The following is a 17,244-nucleotide window of genomic DNA, read 5'->3' as shown; positions in this document are numbered from 1 at the left end:
GTGTGTATTTTACTACTCTCTTTTCTTCCTTTGGTCAGAATCCTGAAATCTACCATCTCATGATCACTGCCTCCCAGGTTGTCAACCACCTCCACTTCCCCTATAAGTTCCTCCCTCTTTGTAAGCAGAAGGTCAAGCTGCGCACGGCCCCTGGCCGGATCCTTCAGCACCTGTGTCAAGAAGTTATCCCCAACATTCTCCAAAAACTTCCTGGATTGCCTGTGTACTGCCGTATTGGTTTCCCAACAGATGTCAGGGTGATTAAAGTCCCCCACGAGAACCAGGGCCTGCTATCTGGAAGCTTCGCTCAGTTGTCCGAAGAAAGCCTCATCTACCTCATCCACCTGATTCCGTGGCCTGTAGCAGACACCAACCACAACATCACTGCTGTTGTTTGCTCCTTTAAACCTAACCCATAAACTTTCAACAGGTTTTTCTCCCTCTTTATACTGGAGTTCAGAGCAATCGTAGTGCTCTCTTACATAAAGTGCAACTCCTCCTCCTTTTCTCCCCTGCCTGTTGTTCCTGAACAGTCTATACCCCTCCATCACAGCGCTCCAGTCATGCGAGTCATCCCACCAAGTCTCTGTTATCCCAATTAAATCATATTTCTTGGTCTGGACCAGGGCCTCCAGTTCTTCCTGTTTGTTGCCCAATCTTCTCCCATTAGTGTACAAGAACTTCAGGTAACCAGTTGATTGCCCTATCTTCTCCATTCAAAACTGGGGTCCTCCTTTCTTGCTCCTTGCTCTATGCATTTCTTCCCGGTATCTGACTTTCCCACTCCCTTCAGGGTTTTGGTCACCGTCCCCCGACGAACCTAGTTTAAAGCCCTCCTCACTAGGTTTGCAAGCCTGCCTGCGAAGATGCTCCTTCCTCTCTTCATTAGGTGGATCCCATCTCTTCCTAACAATCCTTGCGCCTGGAACAGAATCCCATGGTCGAAGAAACCAAAGCCCTCTCTGTGACACTACCTGCGCAACCACGCATTTACGTCCTCAATTCGACGATCCCTGCCCAGTCCTTTCCCTTCAACAGGGAGGATGGACGAGAACACCACTTGTGCTCCGAATTCTTGGATCGTTCTTCCAAGTGCTACGTAATCTGCAGTAACCCGCTCAGGGTTATTCTTGGCCGTATCATTAGTTCCCACGTGGAGAAGCAGGAAGGGGTAGCAATCCGAAGGTTTGATCAGCTTGGTAAACCTCTCAGTGACATCCTGAATTTGAGCTCCCGGTAAGCAGCACACCTCTCGTGATTCCAAGTCCGGACGGCAGAGGGATGGCTCAGTCCCTCTTAGGAGGGAGTCCCCGACCACTACCACCCATCGTTTTCTTTTCGGGGTGGTGGCCATGGAACCCCCATCCCCAGGACTACGCATCCCATGCCTTCCAGTAGATGGTGTTCCCTTCTGCTTCCTTCCTTGTGACGTCCCTTCCACAGCTTTCAGCACTGCAGAGCCTGTCGAGAGAGCCTGAAAGCGATTACTTACCTCTATATCATCGGGGTATTCCCATGTTGGCCTTTTTCCCCTTCTAGAAGTTACATGCTGCCAGTTCTCTTCTTGGTCACGTACTGCCCTTTCTGGCTCCTCTGCCTGTCGTGCTTGAAGGATTAAACGTTGCCTTCTATCGAGAAAGTCTTCATCCTGATCAAGCGTAGGGTCAACACTTGGGCCTCCAGTCCTCTAATTTTTTCTTCCAAAATGTCTACCAGTTTGCACTTCGTGCAGATGAAATCTGTTCTTTCTTCCGGGAGGAAGACAAACATGGCACACGCTGTGCAGGTGACAGCAGCAGACCCATCACCATCCATCACTGCTGTCCTGTTCGCAAGCTCCTTCGTCGCTTGCCCACTGCCTTATAAAGCCCTGGAGTGCCTGAAAGCCCCTCCCCCTACCAAGGCTCAGCCAATCAGTAGAAGCTTCTAGAATTCAAACTGGAGAACTCCCTCTCTAAACTCCCTGTTAGCACTCACTTGTTTGACAGATTGGCGTAAACTCCTCCAGCCTGCTTTTAACTTATAGCAACATTTGTCACCAACTCTCTAAGCCTCTGTCTCTTTGCCCCAGTTTTTGCATATCATCTGTGAACAAAGGTGAAAACAAGGATGCCTCCTCATCAACAGAAACGGATAATGATTATTATAGAAGCAAAATGCAGGACAATGTAGCACTTTAAAGACTAACAAGATGGTTTATTAGATGACGAGCTTTCGTGGGCCAGACCCACTTCCTCAGATCAAATAGTGGAAGAAAGTAGTCACAACCATATATACACCAAAGGATACAATTTAAAAAAATGAACAAATATGAAAAGGACAAATCACATTGCAGAACAGAAGGGGGATGCAGGGGGGTGGGAAGGGGGAGGAAGGAAGGTAAGTGTCTGTGAATTGCTGATATTAAAGGTAGGGAGAGTGGGATGTTTGTGAGTTAATGGTATTACAGGTGATAATTGGGGAAACTGTCTTGGTAATGGGTGAGAAAGTTCAAAGACTTGTTAAGTCCTTGTTGGTAAGTGTCGAATTTTAACATGAATGACAGTTCAGAGGATTCCCTTTCAAGTGCAGATGTAAAAGGTCTTTGTAGCAGAATGCAGGTGGCCAGAGATGGGGATTCCACAACCTCCCTGGGCAATTTATTCCAGTGTTTGACTACCCTGACAGTTAAGAACTTTTTCCTAATGTCCAACCTGAACCTCCCTTGCTGCAGTTTAAGCCCATTTCTTCTTGTTCTATCCCTAGAGTCCAAGATGAACAAGTTTTTTCCCTCCTCCTTATGACATACTTTTAGATTTCTGAAAACTGCTATCATGTCCCCCCTCAATCTTCTCTTTTCTAAACTTAACAAATCCAATTCCTTCAGTCTTCCCTCATAGGTCATGTTCTCTAGACCTTTAATCATTCTCATTGCTCTTCTCTGGACTCTCTCCAATTTCTCCACATCTTTCTTGAAATGCGGTGCCCAGAACTGGATACAATACTCCAACTGAGGCCTAACCAGTGCAGAGTAGAGCGGAAGAATGACTTCTCGTGTCTTGCTCACAACATACTGTTAACGCATCCCAGAATCATGTTTGCTTTCTTTGCAACAGCATCACACTGCTGACTCATATTCAGCTTGTGGTCTACTATAACTCCTAGATCGCTTTCTGCAGTACTCCTTCCTAGACAGTCGCTTCCCATTCTGTATGTGTGAAACGGATTGTTCCGTCCTAAGTGGAGCACTTTGCATTTGCCTTTATTAAACTTCATTCTGACCATTTCTCCAATTTGTCCAAGTCATTTTGAATTATTACCCTATCCTCCTGATTAGTCACAACCCCTCCCAGCTTGGTATCCTCTGCAAACTTAATAAGCGTACTTTCTATACCAATATCTAAATCATTGATGAAGATATTGAACAGAGCCGGTCCCAAAACAGACCCCTGCAGAACCCCACTTGTTATGCCTTTCCAGCAGGATTGTGAACCATTAATAACTACTTTCTGAGTATGGTTATACAGCCAGTTATGCACCCACCTTCAAGTAGCCCCATCTAAGTTGTATTTACCTAGTTTATTGATAAGAATATCATGCGAGACCGTATCAAATGCCTTACTAAAGTCGAGGTATACCACATCCACCGCTTCTCGCTTATCCACAAGACTCGTAAGCAACTTGTACGGATGTAAGGAACTAGTCGCTTCTCCCGCCCCTTGCTGCCTCAATCACAAAGTGGCACCGGGAAGGGAGATAGGGGGAAGGAGTACAGGGAGGTGCCGGCTTAAAAGCAGGGGCATTGTGCGTTTCAAAGATTGAAACACTGCATGGAACCAGGGACTAGCAGGGAGTCCCCCGCTGACCCCGGGCTCCATGAGGTGTTTCAATCTTTGAAATGCACAAGAACGCTGGTGGGGCTCTTATACATTTCAAAGGCAGAACGCGCTTTAGTCCTTATTGACTAATCGAATATTTGATGGAAAATCCGACTACTCGATTAGTTAATTAATTGATATTTAACATCCCTAGCGGCCACACAAGTGCCCAGCTTAAAAGGAACATTGGTGCACAGTATTCCTTCTCATTTGTCAAATATGGATACAAGATAAAGCAAAGGTGTTAGCCTGGAGGGGATTAGAAGGAAGAACAGATTTACAACCATCGAGTTCACTACATCTTGAGCATATGAAGAAGTGTTATCCTTGTAGTTCCATTTGTTTTGCCTCACCCAGGCAAGCTCAAATACCAAGCACATCTCTAAACTGCAAAAAGAAAGTAGTTTTTTAGTCGACGACAAGGAAGAAAAATTAACTTTATGATATTATAGATGCTTCTTCACACTTCCAAAACTAAACACCATAGTTGAGTTCTTATCCTCACAATTAATTTATATTTGGACCGGAGAGTTCCCCCCACCCCCTAGACTTCTACAGTAGGACAACATATTTTACACATTTGTCTCATGCAACCACATTTCCTGAAACTATTTTGTATAAATATATCAACTATGTGCTAAACCCGGGATGGGGAAAAGCCACTCAGTGGGCTGAATCTAACCCACGTGGCTGTTCTAAGCCCCATCACCAAGCGTGTTGCCTAGGAGCCGGAGCTACACAAGCCTTTTCAACTGCTTCTATTTAAAGGGCTCATGCCTTCCCTGCATCTGTTAGGTAATGCGTTGCCTGGCAGCCACAGGGAAGGCGCAAGACCTTGAAATAGAAGCAGTTGAAAGGGCTAGTGCAGCTCCAGAGCTGCGAGTCCTTTTAACTGTTTCTATTTAAAGAGCTCAGATCTCCGAGGCAGCTGTGTTGTCTGGCAGCCACGCAGAAGGCACAAGCCCTTTAAATAGAAGCAACTGAAAGGGCTCGCAGCTCCGTCCTCATGCAACAGCCCCAGGGAAGGTGCAAGCCCTTTAAATAGAAGTAGGTGAAAGGGCTTTAGCATTCTCAGTTCCCAGGCAACTCACTAGCAGGAACTGAAAGGGCTTGCAGCTCCTGTCTCCAGCTAATGTGATGCCTGGGAGCCACAGGGGAGGTGTGAGTCCTTTCAACTCTTTCCATTTAAAGGCTCCAGTCCTTCCAACTGAGGCCCTCCTGGAGCAGCCCGCAACCACTTCAAAAAATTTTGAAGTGGCCCCTGCTCAAAAATTATTGGCCACCCTTGTGCAAAACCATTATTTTATTTCTATTCAGAGACTGATATAAGAAAGAAAGAACAAATTTTAAATTTACTAGAAGATTTACCTGAGTCCTTAACTCAATTTTTTGTTTGGGGGATGGGGGAAATGAAATGAAAATGTTCATGCTTCATTTAAGTAATTTATCTGGGTTGGTACTGGGGATGAGGGATTCAGTATGCCCTGGAGAGGACAACCCCACCTCTTTGTCACTGTAGCAACTTGGGACTGGATGAGAAGTGCCTCTCCATGGCCACTGCAACTTCAGCGGGCACAGCCGGGGGAGGGGTGCATGTCCACTGGATGGAACAGGTCCAGGTTCGTCTGTGCCCCAGAGCCAGAGCAAAGAAAGCAGCAAATTATGCACTTCCCTCTCAATCCTTGATAAAGGGGAATAGACAATAACATCCCTGTATGAATTTTGGATGAGGGGGGCTTCAGCCTTCCCTGCACTCCCTAAAGGGCACCTGGGGAGTGAGAGGCATAAGGCTGGGACAGTCCCAGACAGAAGGGGGGCACACCCCCAGCCAGTGCCTTTCACTTGCCCGGTGATTCTGTCTCTTTTCTCTATGGTTTGATGAAAAGCAATGCCATTCCAGGGCACATCTCACTTTCCTGGCACAATCCAACCCTTACCTTGCTTTAAGTTATGACAAGAAGAAACTGTATAACAAATTTGATGGTCCTAGTTCTTACCCTTTAGGAGTTCTTGATCAGTCAGTGACATGGACAGACACACAAACCCTCTCATATGTGTACAAGTTGTACTTCCCTTAACCAGGACTCCCTGGTCCGGCAAAATCCGTGGTCTGGCATGGAGGCAGGTGGTATGCCACCAAGTTTCAGCCCCAGAAGCCGGGGAGCTCTAGCTTGGCCGTGGCCCTCCCACCCCAGACAGGGAGCTCTGATCCCAGCAGCAGCCAGGAACCTCTAGCCCCATCCCTGTCCATGGAGCTGCAGCCCCGTCCCTCTGCCCTGGTTGCCAAGCTCCAGCCCAGCTGAAGAGCCAGGCAGCTGCAGAGCTCTGCCCCAGCTGTGCAGCTCTGGCCATGGCGCTCCAGCCCCAGCAGTAGCGAGGCCGGGAAGAGCCTTGGGGGGCTGTGGCAATGGGGGGAAGGCTGGAGCCCTAGCCCAGTGGCAACACGGCCATGAGAGGAGGGACCTTCCCTGGTCCAGCAAATCCCTAATTTGGGACCAGTCAGGTCCTGAAGATGCTGAACCAGCAAGGTCCAACCTGTAGTAGATATTGGGCTATTTATTCAAGACAGATACAAAAGCTATTTGTCTATAATCATTTTTAGCACATTCAATTTAGATTAACAAAACTGAATAGTCTGACAATGTTTTATACATCCACTTTACGTTATTACATCCTTAAGTAACTTACACATGGAGAAGTGTTAAATAGAAATATTTCCATTTTGTCAAATACTTGTTCTCCTCTAGAACTTGATAAAAGTGTTCCCTTCTAGAACTCTGTGGTGGGCCGAAAGGAGTTAATGTAAAAACCATTCAAAATGGAGGCAGTGAACTTTTAACCTAAAGACTCCATTTTGATCAAAATGCCTGTCAACAGCAGAGGACTCTGAGTTGTGCTGGCTCTCACCAGCCATAACTGGTTTTTCCCGCCCAAGCAGAACATAGCATCACCGACTTTTACACCACAGAAAGGATTTAAGGATTTGCACAGTTGCTAGGGGGTGTCCGTCAGCACTGAAACACTATAGCGGCTGTGATAAGGGAAGATATACCACCACCATAGAAGCTCCCCACTGGCATTTCCCTGGAATTCCTCCCAGAGGGCTTCAAAAAAGTTCTAGGGTAGAAGGCCCCAGGCCTCAACTGCATAGTACCATTGGTACCTCTCAATATAAAAGGGGTTTGATTCTTTGGGTTCTTTCCCATCATCTCTTCCTGGCCAAAGTGAGTATCTGGGCCTAGGCTTCATGCCTCCGATGAAATTTCTACACTGTAATACAGTTATTGTCAGTGGTCGACAAATTATGGAAAACCCTACTCGCCAGACAAAAAAGGGACTCGCCACCCTCCCCCACAAAAAGTGTTTTTTAAATGGCATAAATCCCTAATAAGAATAAGAACAGTAATTACTAATAAGTGATTAATAAATATCACCCAGGTTATTAATAAATATCTTATAAACCTCTACCTTTTCTCTCTCCTCCCCTTGGTCCCTCAGCTCCCCTGGTGCCTGCTGCCCCCTAACTGCTCACCCTCTGCTGTCCTGACTCCTGCCCTTCTCACTGCCCTCAGCCTTCCTGAGACCTGCCCCACTCCACCAGCCCTTCTCTCCGCCCTGTGCCCACTCCTCCAGTAGCCCCACTCTGATCATGTGAGCTACCCCTCCTCATCCCCTCTCCTAAAACCTCCCTCTACACACCTGCCCTGCCTCTCTCCTCCGGTGCTGGTCCCTCCCCTGCAGGTGTCTACCCTTCTGCCTCACCCCCAGAATCCCTTGGCACCTGCCCCCTCCTGGTGCCGCCCCCTTTGCTCTCTTTTTCCACGGATACCCACCCCCTCACCACCCTCTGCCCCTGTTCCCCTCCTGCCCCTGTGCCCTCACAGATGCTTTGCTCCATCCCCGCCTTCCTCATGCCCACCCCTTCTTTCAAGCCTTCCCCCAGCACCTCCCCCTCCAATCCACAATGCCCTTACCCGCTCCTCTCCCAGCATCACCCTGTCCCCCCCTCCCACTGACACCTCCCCTCCTGCCCTTGTCCTCATTGTCTGCACTTGGCCCCCTGGCATTTGTCTCTCCTGCACCCCTGTCCCTTGGTGCCTTCCACTTTCTTCTTATTATTCTTCTCCTGACCTCCTCCCCTTAGCACAAGCCCTTTCCCCATATTTTTCCCCTCCCCTACCCTACCCACAGCCCAGCCCAGCCCCTTCCCCTCCCCAGGGGCCAGCTCTAGGTTTTTTGCTGCCCCAAGCAAAACATTTTTTGTCCCCTACCCCCCCCTTTGTTGTTGTCTTTTACACATTTGCATTTTGCAATGAGTTTTTTTTGTTTGTTTTCTTTTTTGTCCCTGCATTTTAGCCCTATAAATAACAGATAGCATTTTCATTTTTTTTTCCATAAAGGCAAAGGCGCTTCAAGTGAACTCCCCCTTTCACTCGCTGCTGGGTCACAGCAGCCTTTTCCCTGTCCTGTCCAGCCTCTCCCTATGGGCAACCACCCTTCACTCCCGACCCACAGGGGGAGCAGGGTGCAGAGACAGCACAGAGCCAGAGGGGTGCAGGGAACAGTGGGAGGGGGGGGTACAGGGGTGGCGCGGGGAACCGGAGGCACAGAGCCAGAGGGATACAGGGATCAGGGGTAGCAGAGTGCGGTGGAGGCACAGGGAATGGGACACTTACCTAGAGTGTCCTTTATTACTTCCATATCACTCTAGGCGGGTGCACTGAGGGAGTACTCCAGCACACCAGCAACAGATACAGAAAAAGGGTGCCTGCATCTTCAGAAACAGGGGCTACCCTGATAGAGAGGTCACCTTTTGATCTCTATTTCCTTAAAAGTTACCTTTGTTACCTAGGTAACATCTGAGTACATGTATTAAATGAATAAAAACACAGGACAGAGAGGAGATGGCTGTTGTCTCACAACCCATGCGGGCTGGGAGATGGCAGCACCCCTGACCTCGCCGCTTCCGGCCCCCTGCGAGGCTGCCAACTCCCAGTGAGGGCAGGGAGCTGGCGGTTCAGCACGGGGCTGGAAGCAGGTGGGCAGGAACAACTCCGGCCTGCAGGCTGCCCCCATCTATTCAGTTAACCAGTTAAAAAACTAACTAATTAAACAGGATTTTACATTCCTATAAGAAGGACATGCTTATTCACATATTTTGCTAGGAATAACATTAAATAGTCAGTCACTGGGCTAGTTTTGCCCATAACCAATCTAATAAATTTAACACACAATTTTCCTGCAATTGCTAGATAAGACTATATTTAGAGAGTAAAAAGTTCACACATGATTGACAAACTCAGAAACTATAAAGAAAGGATAAAGTAGACGACAACTCTGAATAGCGTAAGTGAAGAATGTTAGTCTATATCTAAAAAGTAAGATAATTGGTATTTGTCTGATAGAAAACTAAAAATTGGACACTAAGCACATAAAAGATGGACTTACCTGAGCATCAGATTCTGGAAGTATTTCTGTTCCTAGCAGTGTTAACTTGCTCTGACACTTAGTAGAAAGGAAAAAAAAAGCGATTACTTATCTTCCCTTCCCTTTTTCAGGCCATCCAAATATTCATTTAAAATTCCTCCAAAAATACTATGGTTGTTTTATAGTTGGAAGTATTAACGTGGCTGCACCCATGTTGCTAGAGGCCATACCTGAGAGGACAATGCCAGAATGTTTCAAAAGCATACCATAAACAAAAGGGATAACTAAATGAAGAAGTGGAAACAGAAGTACTAGAAAAAAAGAGGATTGGCCACATGGAAAGAGGTACAAGAGCTGGGAAATGTCAGAGTAAGAGGAAGACAGGGTTCTGAATACATGGGGATCAGGTGGGAAAGGGAGGCTCATGGAAAGGATAAGGAAACTAAAAGAGAAAATTGGGGACAAGACTTATTTGGAAAGAAACAGAGAGTTAAGTTAATCAGTGATAGCTCACACTTTAAACTAGGAATGTAGGTGACTAGTCAAGTCACTACTCAACTACTTGCTTCTGCTGCCCCACTGACCCTGTATCAGAGGCAGCAAAGGGGGGGGAGCAGGAGTCAGTGCTGGGGAGAGCCATCTCAAAAGCCAGTTCCCCGCCCCCCCCTTCCATCACCATCTTCGCAGAAGGGCAGGGGAGACACAGCAGGAGCTGGGACTGAGCAATCTCTGCTAATTTCTCCCTGGGTCCCCTACTGTAGCTCTGCCTTGTATATGTAGTAAGAGCATGGTAACACTTACTACATTTTAAAAGCAAAGCCGCAGTAGTCCTGGAGCCAGTGCGAGACAAGATTGCTCAGTCCCAGCTCGCACTGGGTCCCCCGGGAGCTAACCCCCTTACTGACTGAGTAGTAGATGGAAATTCCATTGACTACTCAATTAGCTTAACCACTACTTAACATACCTACTTTAAACCAGCATTTGCCAAAGTTTTGACTACTGAGCCCCTTCAGGAAAACAAAACCAATCATGTCCCTTTTCAATCACACTATCAGTTATTCAAGCTCTAGCCAGATTTTATATTTATATGCAAGGACATAGCCTATCTTCTCTCACCTGCTTTGATAAGCCATGAAATTGTTAATGATGTTGGCATACAAAATATCGGTGGCATCTGAGTTAGCACCCACTGAAATGAATGGGACAATTATTACAGAGCTATTGTTTCTGCTTCTTTGCAAACTTGGACAGACATCACTACCTTAGTTACGCTGGAGTCACATTTTGAAATTGTATTTACTACCATAACAGCTAAAGGCTTTTCATTTTTCATGAGAGCTAAGACCCTAGAGTGCATCCAAAAATATCTGTCCATATACCCTGTAGACTTCTGCATCCCCACCAGGGCAGTATGCCTCATACTTAGGGAAAAACTGATTTGAACACAAATAGCCCCATTTTTTAAGATATAGCTATATAAGCATGAATGGGGGTCAATGAATTTGCTAAGGTGCCAGGTACATTTTAAAAGCTGAAATCTAACAAAATAGGTTTACCATTATATAACACAATCCAGAAGGCTAACTCCTTTTATTGAGTACAGTGAGAGTTGGCTTACTAGTTTTAACATGAGGGTTTTTTTTCCAGTCAACTTTTAACTTAAACAGTATTTCTCAAATCAAGACACTTACTAATTGTTAACCAGCCAACAATTCATCCAGTACAATCATCAGTCAAATATAAACAATGAAAATTACCAAGATTCTTATCCATTTATTTATAGTCATAAATTCTCAATTCCACACACATTTATCATACTTCCAAGGATTCACGTGTCTTCAAAGTCCCTTCTAAGAATGTGGTTATTAAACTTTGAAAGGACTGGTCCACACAGAGCAAGCTTAGAATATTAAAAGCAACTGTTTAGGAATTCAAAGTCCATTTTGGACTTATAAAGAAGTTAAAACCTAAAATATTGCTACTTTAGGTGTCACTAGAGAGTGAAGACTCATCAAGACAATCTATAGACATTTATATTAAAGACAATATGGGGATATAAAATCTTAGATACGAAGGGTCCTTTCTATCCAGCTGGTTTAGGTATCAGTTGCACTTAGGATTTTGCAGCTGCTTCTGTCGGGTTCAGTCAACCCTCTTGAGCACATGGTAACTTCAGTTTCATATATTCTATTTTCAAGACTGGTTGGAGGGGGCCATTTTCTGATTTCTAATGGACATGTGCCAAATGAGTGCTCAGACTACAGCTTAGTTTCTCTGCTGCTTCCCTTGGTACCCAGTAGACAGAGTGCAGGTGTACAAAAACATTTCTTTAATCTTTTTCTTATTGGAGGCTTTTAAAATTAAATTCAAGGATTGTTTTTCACTATTTGTCCCTACCATTCAACTGGAATCTACCCGCCTCCCTTTTAAACAATTTATTTTAATATCCAACAGTTACACACTGGTTTATATTTTTTAACATTTCTTCTTCCTTGCAACACAGCAATTTCTATTACTGCTAGAGTGCAACAATTATTTATAACGAAAACCAACAAAACGCTTATCTTCTAAATTTGGAGGAGACAGATCTAACTCACAACCAAAACAAATGTGCAGATTCTAATCTTGGATTTGATTTACAAGAAACACCTTGACCATGGGATGCTGTTCCAAGATGAAGGACTGCTAAGCAGGGTTGGGATTCACTTACTGACAAAGGGGGAACAGAGTATTTGGACACAGACTGGCTAACCTAATGAGAAGGGCTTTAAACTAGGGGCAGATGACCAAAGCCAAGAGAGAGGTGAAAAATATGGAGACCTAGGAGATGGCTCAGAAATGGGAAGGAGCATGGTCAATAACAGCAGTGATAAAGGAGGGGCAAGGCAGAACTGAGAGTCAAAAATCAAATCAATATCTTAGATGCCTAAATACAAATGTAAGAAGTATGAAGAATAAGCAGGAAGAACTTGAAGACATAATAAACAAACACAACTATGACGTAGTTGCTATCACAGAGATTTGGTGGGATAATAGACAATTGGAATATTGGTTTAGAAGGGTACAGCTTGCTCAGGAAAACAGGCACGGAAAAAAGGAAGGAGGTGTTGACTTACATACTGAAAATGTACATACTTGGACTGAAGTGGAGATGGACATAGGTGATAGACATGTTGAAAGTCTCTGGGTTAGGTTAAAAGGGGTAAAAAACAAGGATGATGTCATGCTAGTGGTCTACTATAGACCACCTACCCAGGAAGAAGAAAAGGATGAGGCTTTTTTTAAACAACTAACAAAATCATCCAAAGCACAGGATTGGTGGTGGTAAGGGATTTCAACTATTCAGATATATGTTAGAAAATTATCACAGCAGGGCACAGATTATCCAAAAAGTTCTTGGACTGCACTGGAGACAATTTTTTAGTTCAGAAGGCTGAGAAAGTGAATAGGGTGGAAGCTATTCTTGATTTGATTTTAACAAATATGGAGGAACCAGTTGAAAATGTGGAAGTGGAAGGGAGCTTTGGTGAAAGAGATCATAAAACCATAGCGTTCATCATTCTAAGGAATGGTAGAAAGGAGAACAGCAAAACAGAGACAAGGGATTTCGGGAGGAAGATTTTAGTGAACTCTGAGAGCTAGTAAGTAAGGTCCCATGGGAAGCAAGGCTAAGAGGAAAAACAACTGAAAACAGTTGGCAGTTTTTCAAAGGGACATTGTTAAGGACCCAAAAGCAACCTATTCCACTGCGTAGGAAAGACAGAAAGTATGGAAGGAGACCACCTTGGATTAACCAGGAGATCTTACATGATCTAAAAATCAAAAGGGAGTCATATAAAAAGCAGAAACTAGGTCAAATAAGAAAGAATGAATATAGGCAAACATCACAGATAGGCAGGGGCAACATTAGAAAGACAAAGGTACAAAACGAGCTCAATCTAGCTAGAGACGTGAAGGGTAACAAGAAGACATTCTACAATATATTGGAAGCAAGAGAAAGACCAAAGACGGGGTAGGCTCATTGCTCAGTGAAGACAGAGGAACAACAATAGGAAGCTTGGAAATGGCAGAGATCTTTAATGACTTCTTTGTTTCAGTTTTCATCACGAAGATGGATGGTGACGGGATGCCTACCATAGAGAATGCTAGTGGAAATGGGGTAGGTTTAGAAGTTAAATATAAAAGGAACTAGTTAAAAAATACTTAGAAATGTTAGATGTCTTCAGATCACTAGGGTCTGATTAAATGCATCCTATAATACTCAAGGAGCTGATACAGGAAGTAGCTGAGCCTTTAGCCAAAAATCTTTGAAAAATCATGGAGGTCAGGAAAGATTTCAGAAGACTAGAAAAGGGCAAATATCGTGCCCATCTATAAAAAGGGAATTAAAACTAATCCAGGAAACTACAGACCAGTCAGTTTAACTTCTGTGCCAGGGAAGATAATGGAGAAAGTAATTAAGGAATCCATCTGCAAACGTCTGGAAGAAAATAAGGTGATAGGAAACAGCCAGCATGAATTTGTAAAGAACAAATCATGTCAAACCATTCTGATAGCTTTCTTTGATAGGATATCAAGCCTTATGGATAAGGGAGACGCAGTGGACATGATACACCTAGACTTTAGTAAGACATTTGACACAATCTTTCATGGCCTACTTATCAATAAACTAGGAAAATGCAACCTTGATGATGCTACTATAAGGAGGGTGCATAACTGGCTGGATAACCGTTCTCAGAAAGTAGTTATTAACAGTTCACTATCATGCTGCAAGGGCATAACAAGTGGGGTTCCACAGGGTCTGTTTTGGGACCTGTTCTGTTCAATATCTTCATCAATGATTTAGATGAGGGCATAGAAAGTATGATTATAAAGTTTGCAGATGATACCAAGCTAGAAGGGGTTGCAAGTGCTTTGGAGGACAGGGTCAATGTTCAAAATGATCTGGACAAACTAGAAAAATGGTCTGAGGTAAATAGGTGGAGTTTAATAAGGACAACTGCAAAGTACTCCACTTAGGAAGGAAAAACAGTTTCACACATACAGAATGGGAAGCTACTGTCTAGGAAGGAGTACTATGGAAAGCGATCTAGGGCTCACAGTGCACCACAAACGAAATATGAGTCAACAGTGTGACACTGTTGCAAAAATAGCAAAACACGATTCTGGAATGTTTCAAAGTTTTTTTAATTTGTGGCAGGGGAGGGGAACCTTTTTGTTGGTCAGGGGTCACTGACCCACAGAAAAACCAGTGGGGGACCACACAAGTGAGAAGCAAAACTTCTCCAAAAAAACCCCAAACCTAATGATCTGGCTCCCAACTGAAACACCCCACTCTTCTGGCGCGCCAGCCCCCATCGGGTGAAGGCAAGGGACAGGGAAGACTGAGGTTCATGGTTTCTCATAGGCCAGATTTACTTTTCTGGGGTTCCAGAATTAGTTGATTTTGTGAACCCCTAAGGCTCTGGGATGGGAACAAAAATGAGTGGTTCAATGTGCAGAATAGGGCTGCCAGTGAATGGGATAGGGATGTAGGATCTGGGCGAGAGGTGGGGTACAGGACGGGGTGAGGAGGGCAGGGTCTGGAAGAGACTTTGGCAGCAGGAGAATGTGTGGGATGGGAGTATATGAGGGAGTTTGGGGTGGAAGGAGATTGGGGAGTAACACAGAAAAGGTGAGAGGGTGACAATACAGTAAAATACCTAGTTGGGAAGGGAGGCAAAGAAGTGGTGAGTAAAGGAAAGTGCAGCTTCTGCAAAGTAAAATTGTATCCCTCCTCACATCTTCCCTCTGCTCCAGCCTTGCTCTCCTCGGCCCCATCATGCCCCCTTAGCCAGATCCCCTGCATTGCCCCATGTCCCTCAGTGCAACCCCTGCCCTCTCCCACCCTGCCCCCACATCCTCCTTCACCCCCCACTCATGCCCCAGTGTACTCACTGGCAAGGCAGCAGTGCTGGGACTCGCAGCCCCCCAGGAGCAGCACTAGGGTGAGGAGAGGGGCAAGAGTCTCCTCCCTGCCTGGCCCAGCCCTTTGCCTACCAGCTGAGAATCTGGGGTGGAAGCAGGCAAAGGCCGGGGCTGCCCAGGGCTGGCTCTAGCCCGTCCAGGCACAGCAGTGCACTTGAGAAGGGGCTCCCAACCTCCCCCTCTACACACACAGCCCATGGGGAGCAGCATGGCGCAGCCTGGGCCCCAGCATGCCACATGTGCAAGCCACCTAGCCCTAGCTTTGCGGAGCAGGCCTAGCCCCACACCCTCCCGAAGCAGGAGGTAGCCCCAGGGACACACGCAAATGTCTCTCCCATCCTCCGCCCTCCCAGCAGGAAGCTGGAACTGGTGCTCCAGCCTGCAGCTGAGGCTCATGCCACATCATGGGTTCCCCACTGCGCAGGGGGTGGGGCAGGGCTGAGCTGAGCTCCTGCCCTGCCTGCCAGTTTAAAAAAAAAAAAAAAAAAAAATCAGCTTGCGTGTGGCTTGTGGCATGCGTGCCAGGGGTTTCCAACCCCTGATCTAGATGATGCTTGGTCCTGTCGTGAGAACAGGAGATTGGACTTGATGATCTCTCAGGGTGCCTTCCTGTTCTAGTATACTACGATACTATGAAAAGTAAACAGCGTATAGGAAGATGGAGCATAGACGGATGTCATCCAATGCTGTAGAGAATGGAAGTGTAATCGGGCATGTTGGACAACATAGGTAGTTACGGCCGTATGGCCCATAAGCTGTAGGCAGGTAGAGTACGGTAAAGGAAGGGCTCATGGACAGAATAGCTATGAGATCTTGAATCAGCAAGAAGCCCTGTTGAGATAAATAGGCCCAGGCTGAAAGTGAGTTTAGGCGAGCACCAATAAACTATGTCCTGCACTGATTGTAGGGTAGATTTTTGTTCATTGATAAAAAGACCGAGACTGAATAGGTGCTTGGTCTTCCATATCATGGAAGTGGTTTCCTTGCAAAACCATCCTTTTATGAGGCAGTCATTGAGGTATGGAAAGATGACCATATACTGTTGACGTAGATACACCTTTGCTACTGTGTAACACCTCATCAGTTTTGGCAGCAAACAGTTTCTGTTTGTCAAATAGGAGATCTTCTACTTTAGACTGAAGCTCCTGAGGAACCCCAGAAGCATGTAACCAAGATGTTCTGCGTGTGACTATGGCAGTAGCAGTCACTCTAGAAGCAGTATCCGCAATGTCTAGAGATGTCTGAAGGGATGTGAGGGCGACAGTGTGGCCCTTGTATACTATTGGGTTTTGAAAGGTATACTATGGGGTATACCTTTAGGATGGGTCTTTCTGAATCGGGAAGATATTACATGAGCTCTCCCAGTTCTCAATTATTGAAATCATGATTTGCTAAAAGGGCTGAATAATTAGCGATTCTCAGTTTGTAATGTGGAGGATGAATATATTTTTCTGCCAAAAAGGTCCAGCTTCTTGTGGGTTTTTTTATGATTTTCTGCTCTATATTGTGGCAGCTTAGATCTGTGCTGTGCTGACACCACAACTAAAGAATTTGACTGGGGATGTGTGAATTAAAAGTCCATGTCCTTGGCAGGAACAAAGTACTTTCTGCCATCCTTTTTATACATAGGTTAAATAGAGCAGTGGTTACCAATCTTTTTTATACCACAGACTGGCAAACAAACTTTTGGTGGACCAGTAACATTTATTTGCATATTTGCATATTCATTATGGTAATTTTAAGTAGTCAAATGTTAGTTTACATTGCTTTTGTACACACATAATGCATATCGTTGTAATGAATCAGAGTTTACAGATATCTACAACGCCAAAAAAAATTCTGTTAAAAGAATTCTTTCTTTTATTATCTTAAGCCATTAACACCTATGTAAACTTAAGTTTAAAATATAATCATGAGAATGTCAAGAGCTAGGTCTTTTGTTCTGCCTCAAGCCCAGAGGGAAACAAGTTTGACCCCCAAATTCCCCTTTGTC

General features: G+C 45.2%; 1 protein-coding gene across 5 annotated transcripts in view; it reads right to left on the bottom strand.

The window, feature by feature from the left end:
• The window catches only part of CENPK (centromere protein K), an 87,348-nt gene that overhangs the window by 36,889 nt on the left and 33,215 nt on the right, over nt 1-17,244 (bottom strand). For 4 of the 5 annotated variants that reach the window (XM_006117003.5, XM_089779375.1, XM_075932390.2 and 1 more), the window contains one exon: nt 9,306-9,362. The exons of the other annotated variant lie outside the window; for it this stretch is intronic. In XM_006117003.5, the coding sequence (XP_006117065.1) occupies nt 9,306-9,362 (57 nt within the window). The remainder of the gene's footprint in view (nt 1-9,305; nt 9,363-17,244) is intronic. 5 annotated transcript variants of the gene reach the window in all.

Source organism: Pelodiscus sinensis, chromosome 6 (assembly GCF_052426305.1).
Source record: "Pelodiscus sinensis isolate ZL-2025 chromosome 6, ASM5242630v1, whole genome shotgun sequence".
In the NCBI taxonomy this organism is placed as follows: domain Eukaryota; kingdom Metazoa; phylum Chordata; order Testudines; family Trionychidae; genus Pelodiscus; species Pelodiscus sinensis.
The sequence above is the reverse complement of the archived record's forward strand: the minus strand, read 5'-3'. Positions and strand labels throughout refer to the sequence as shown.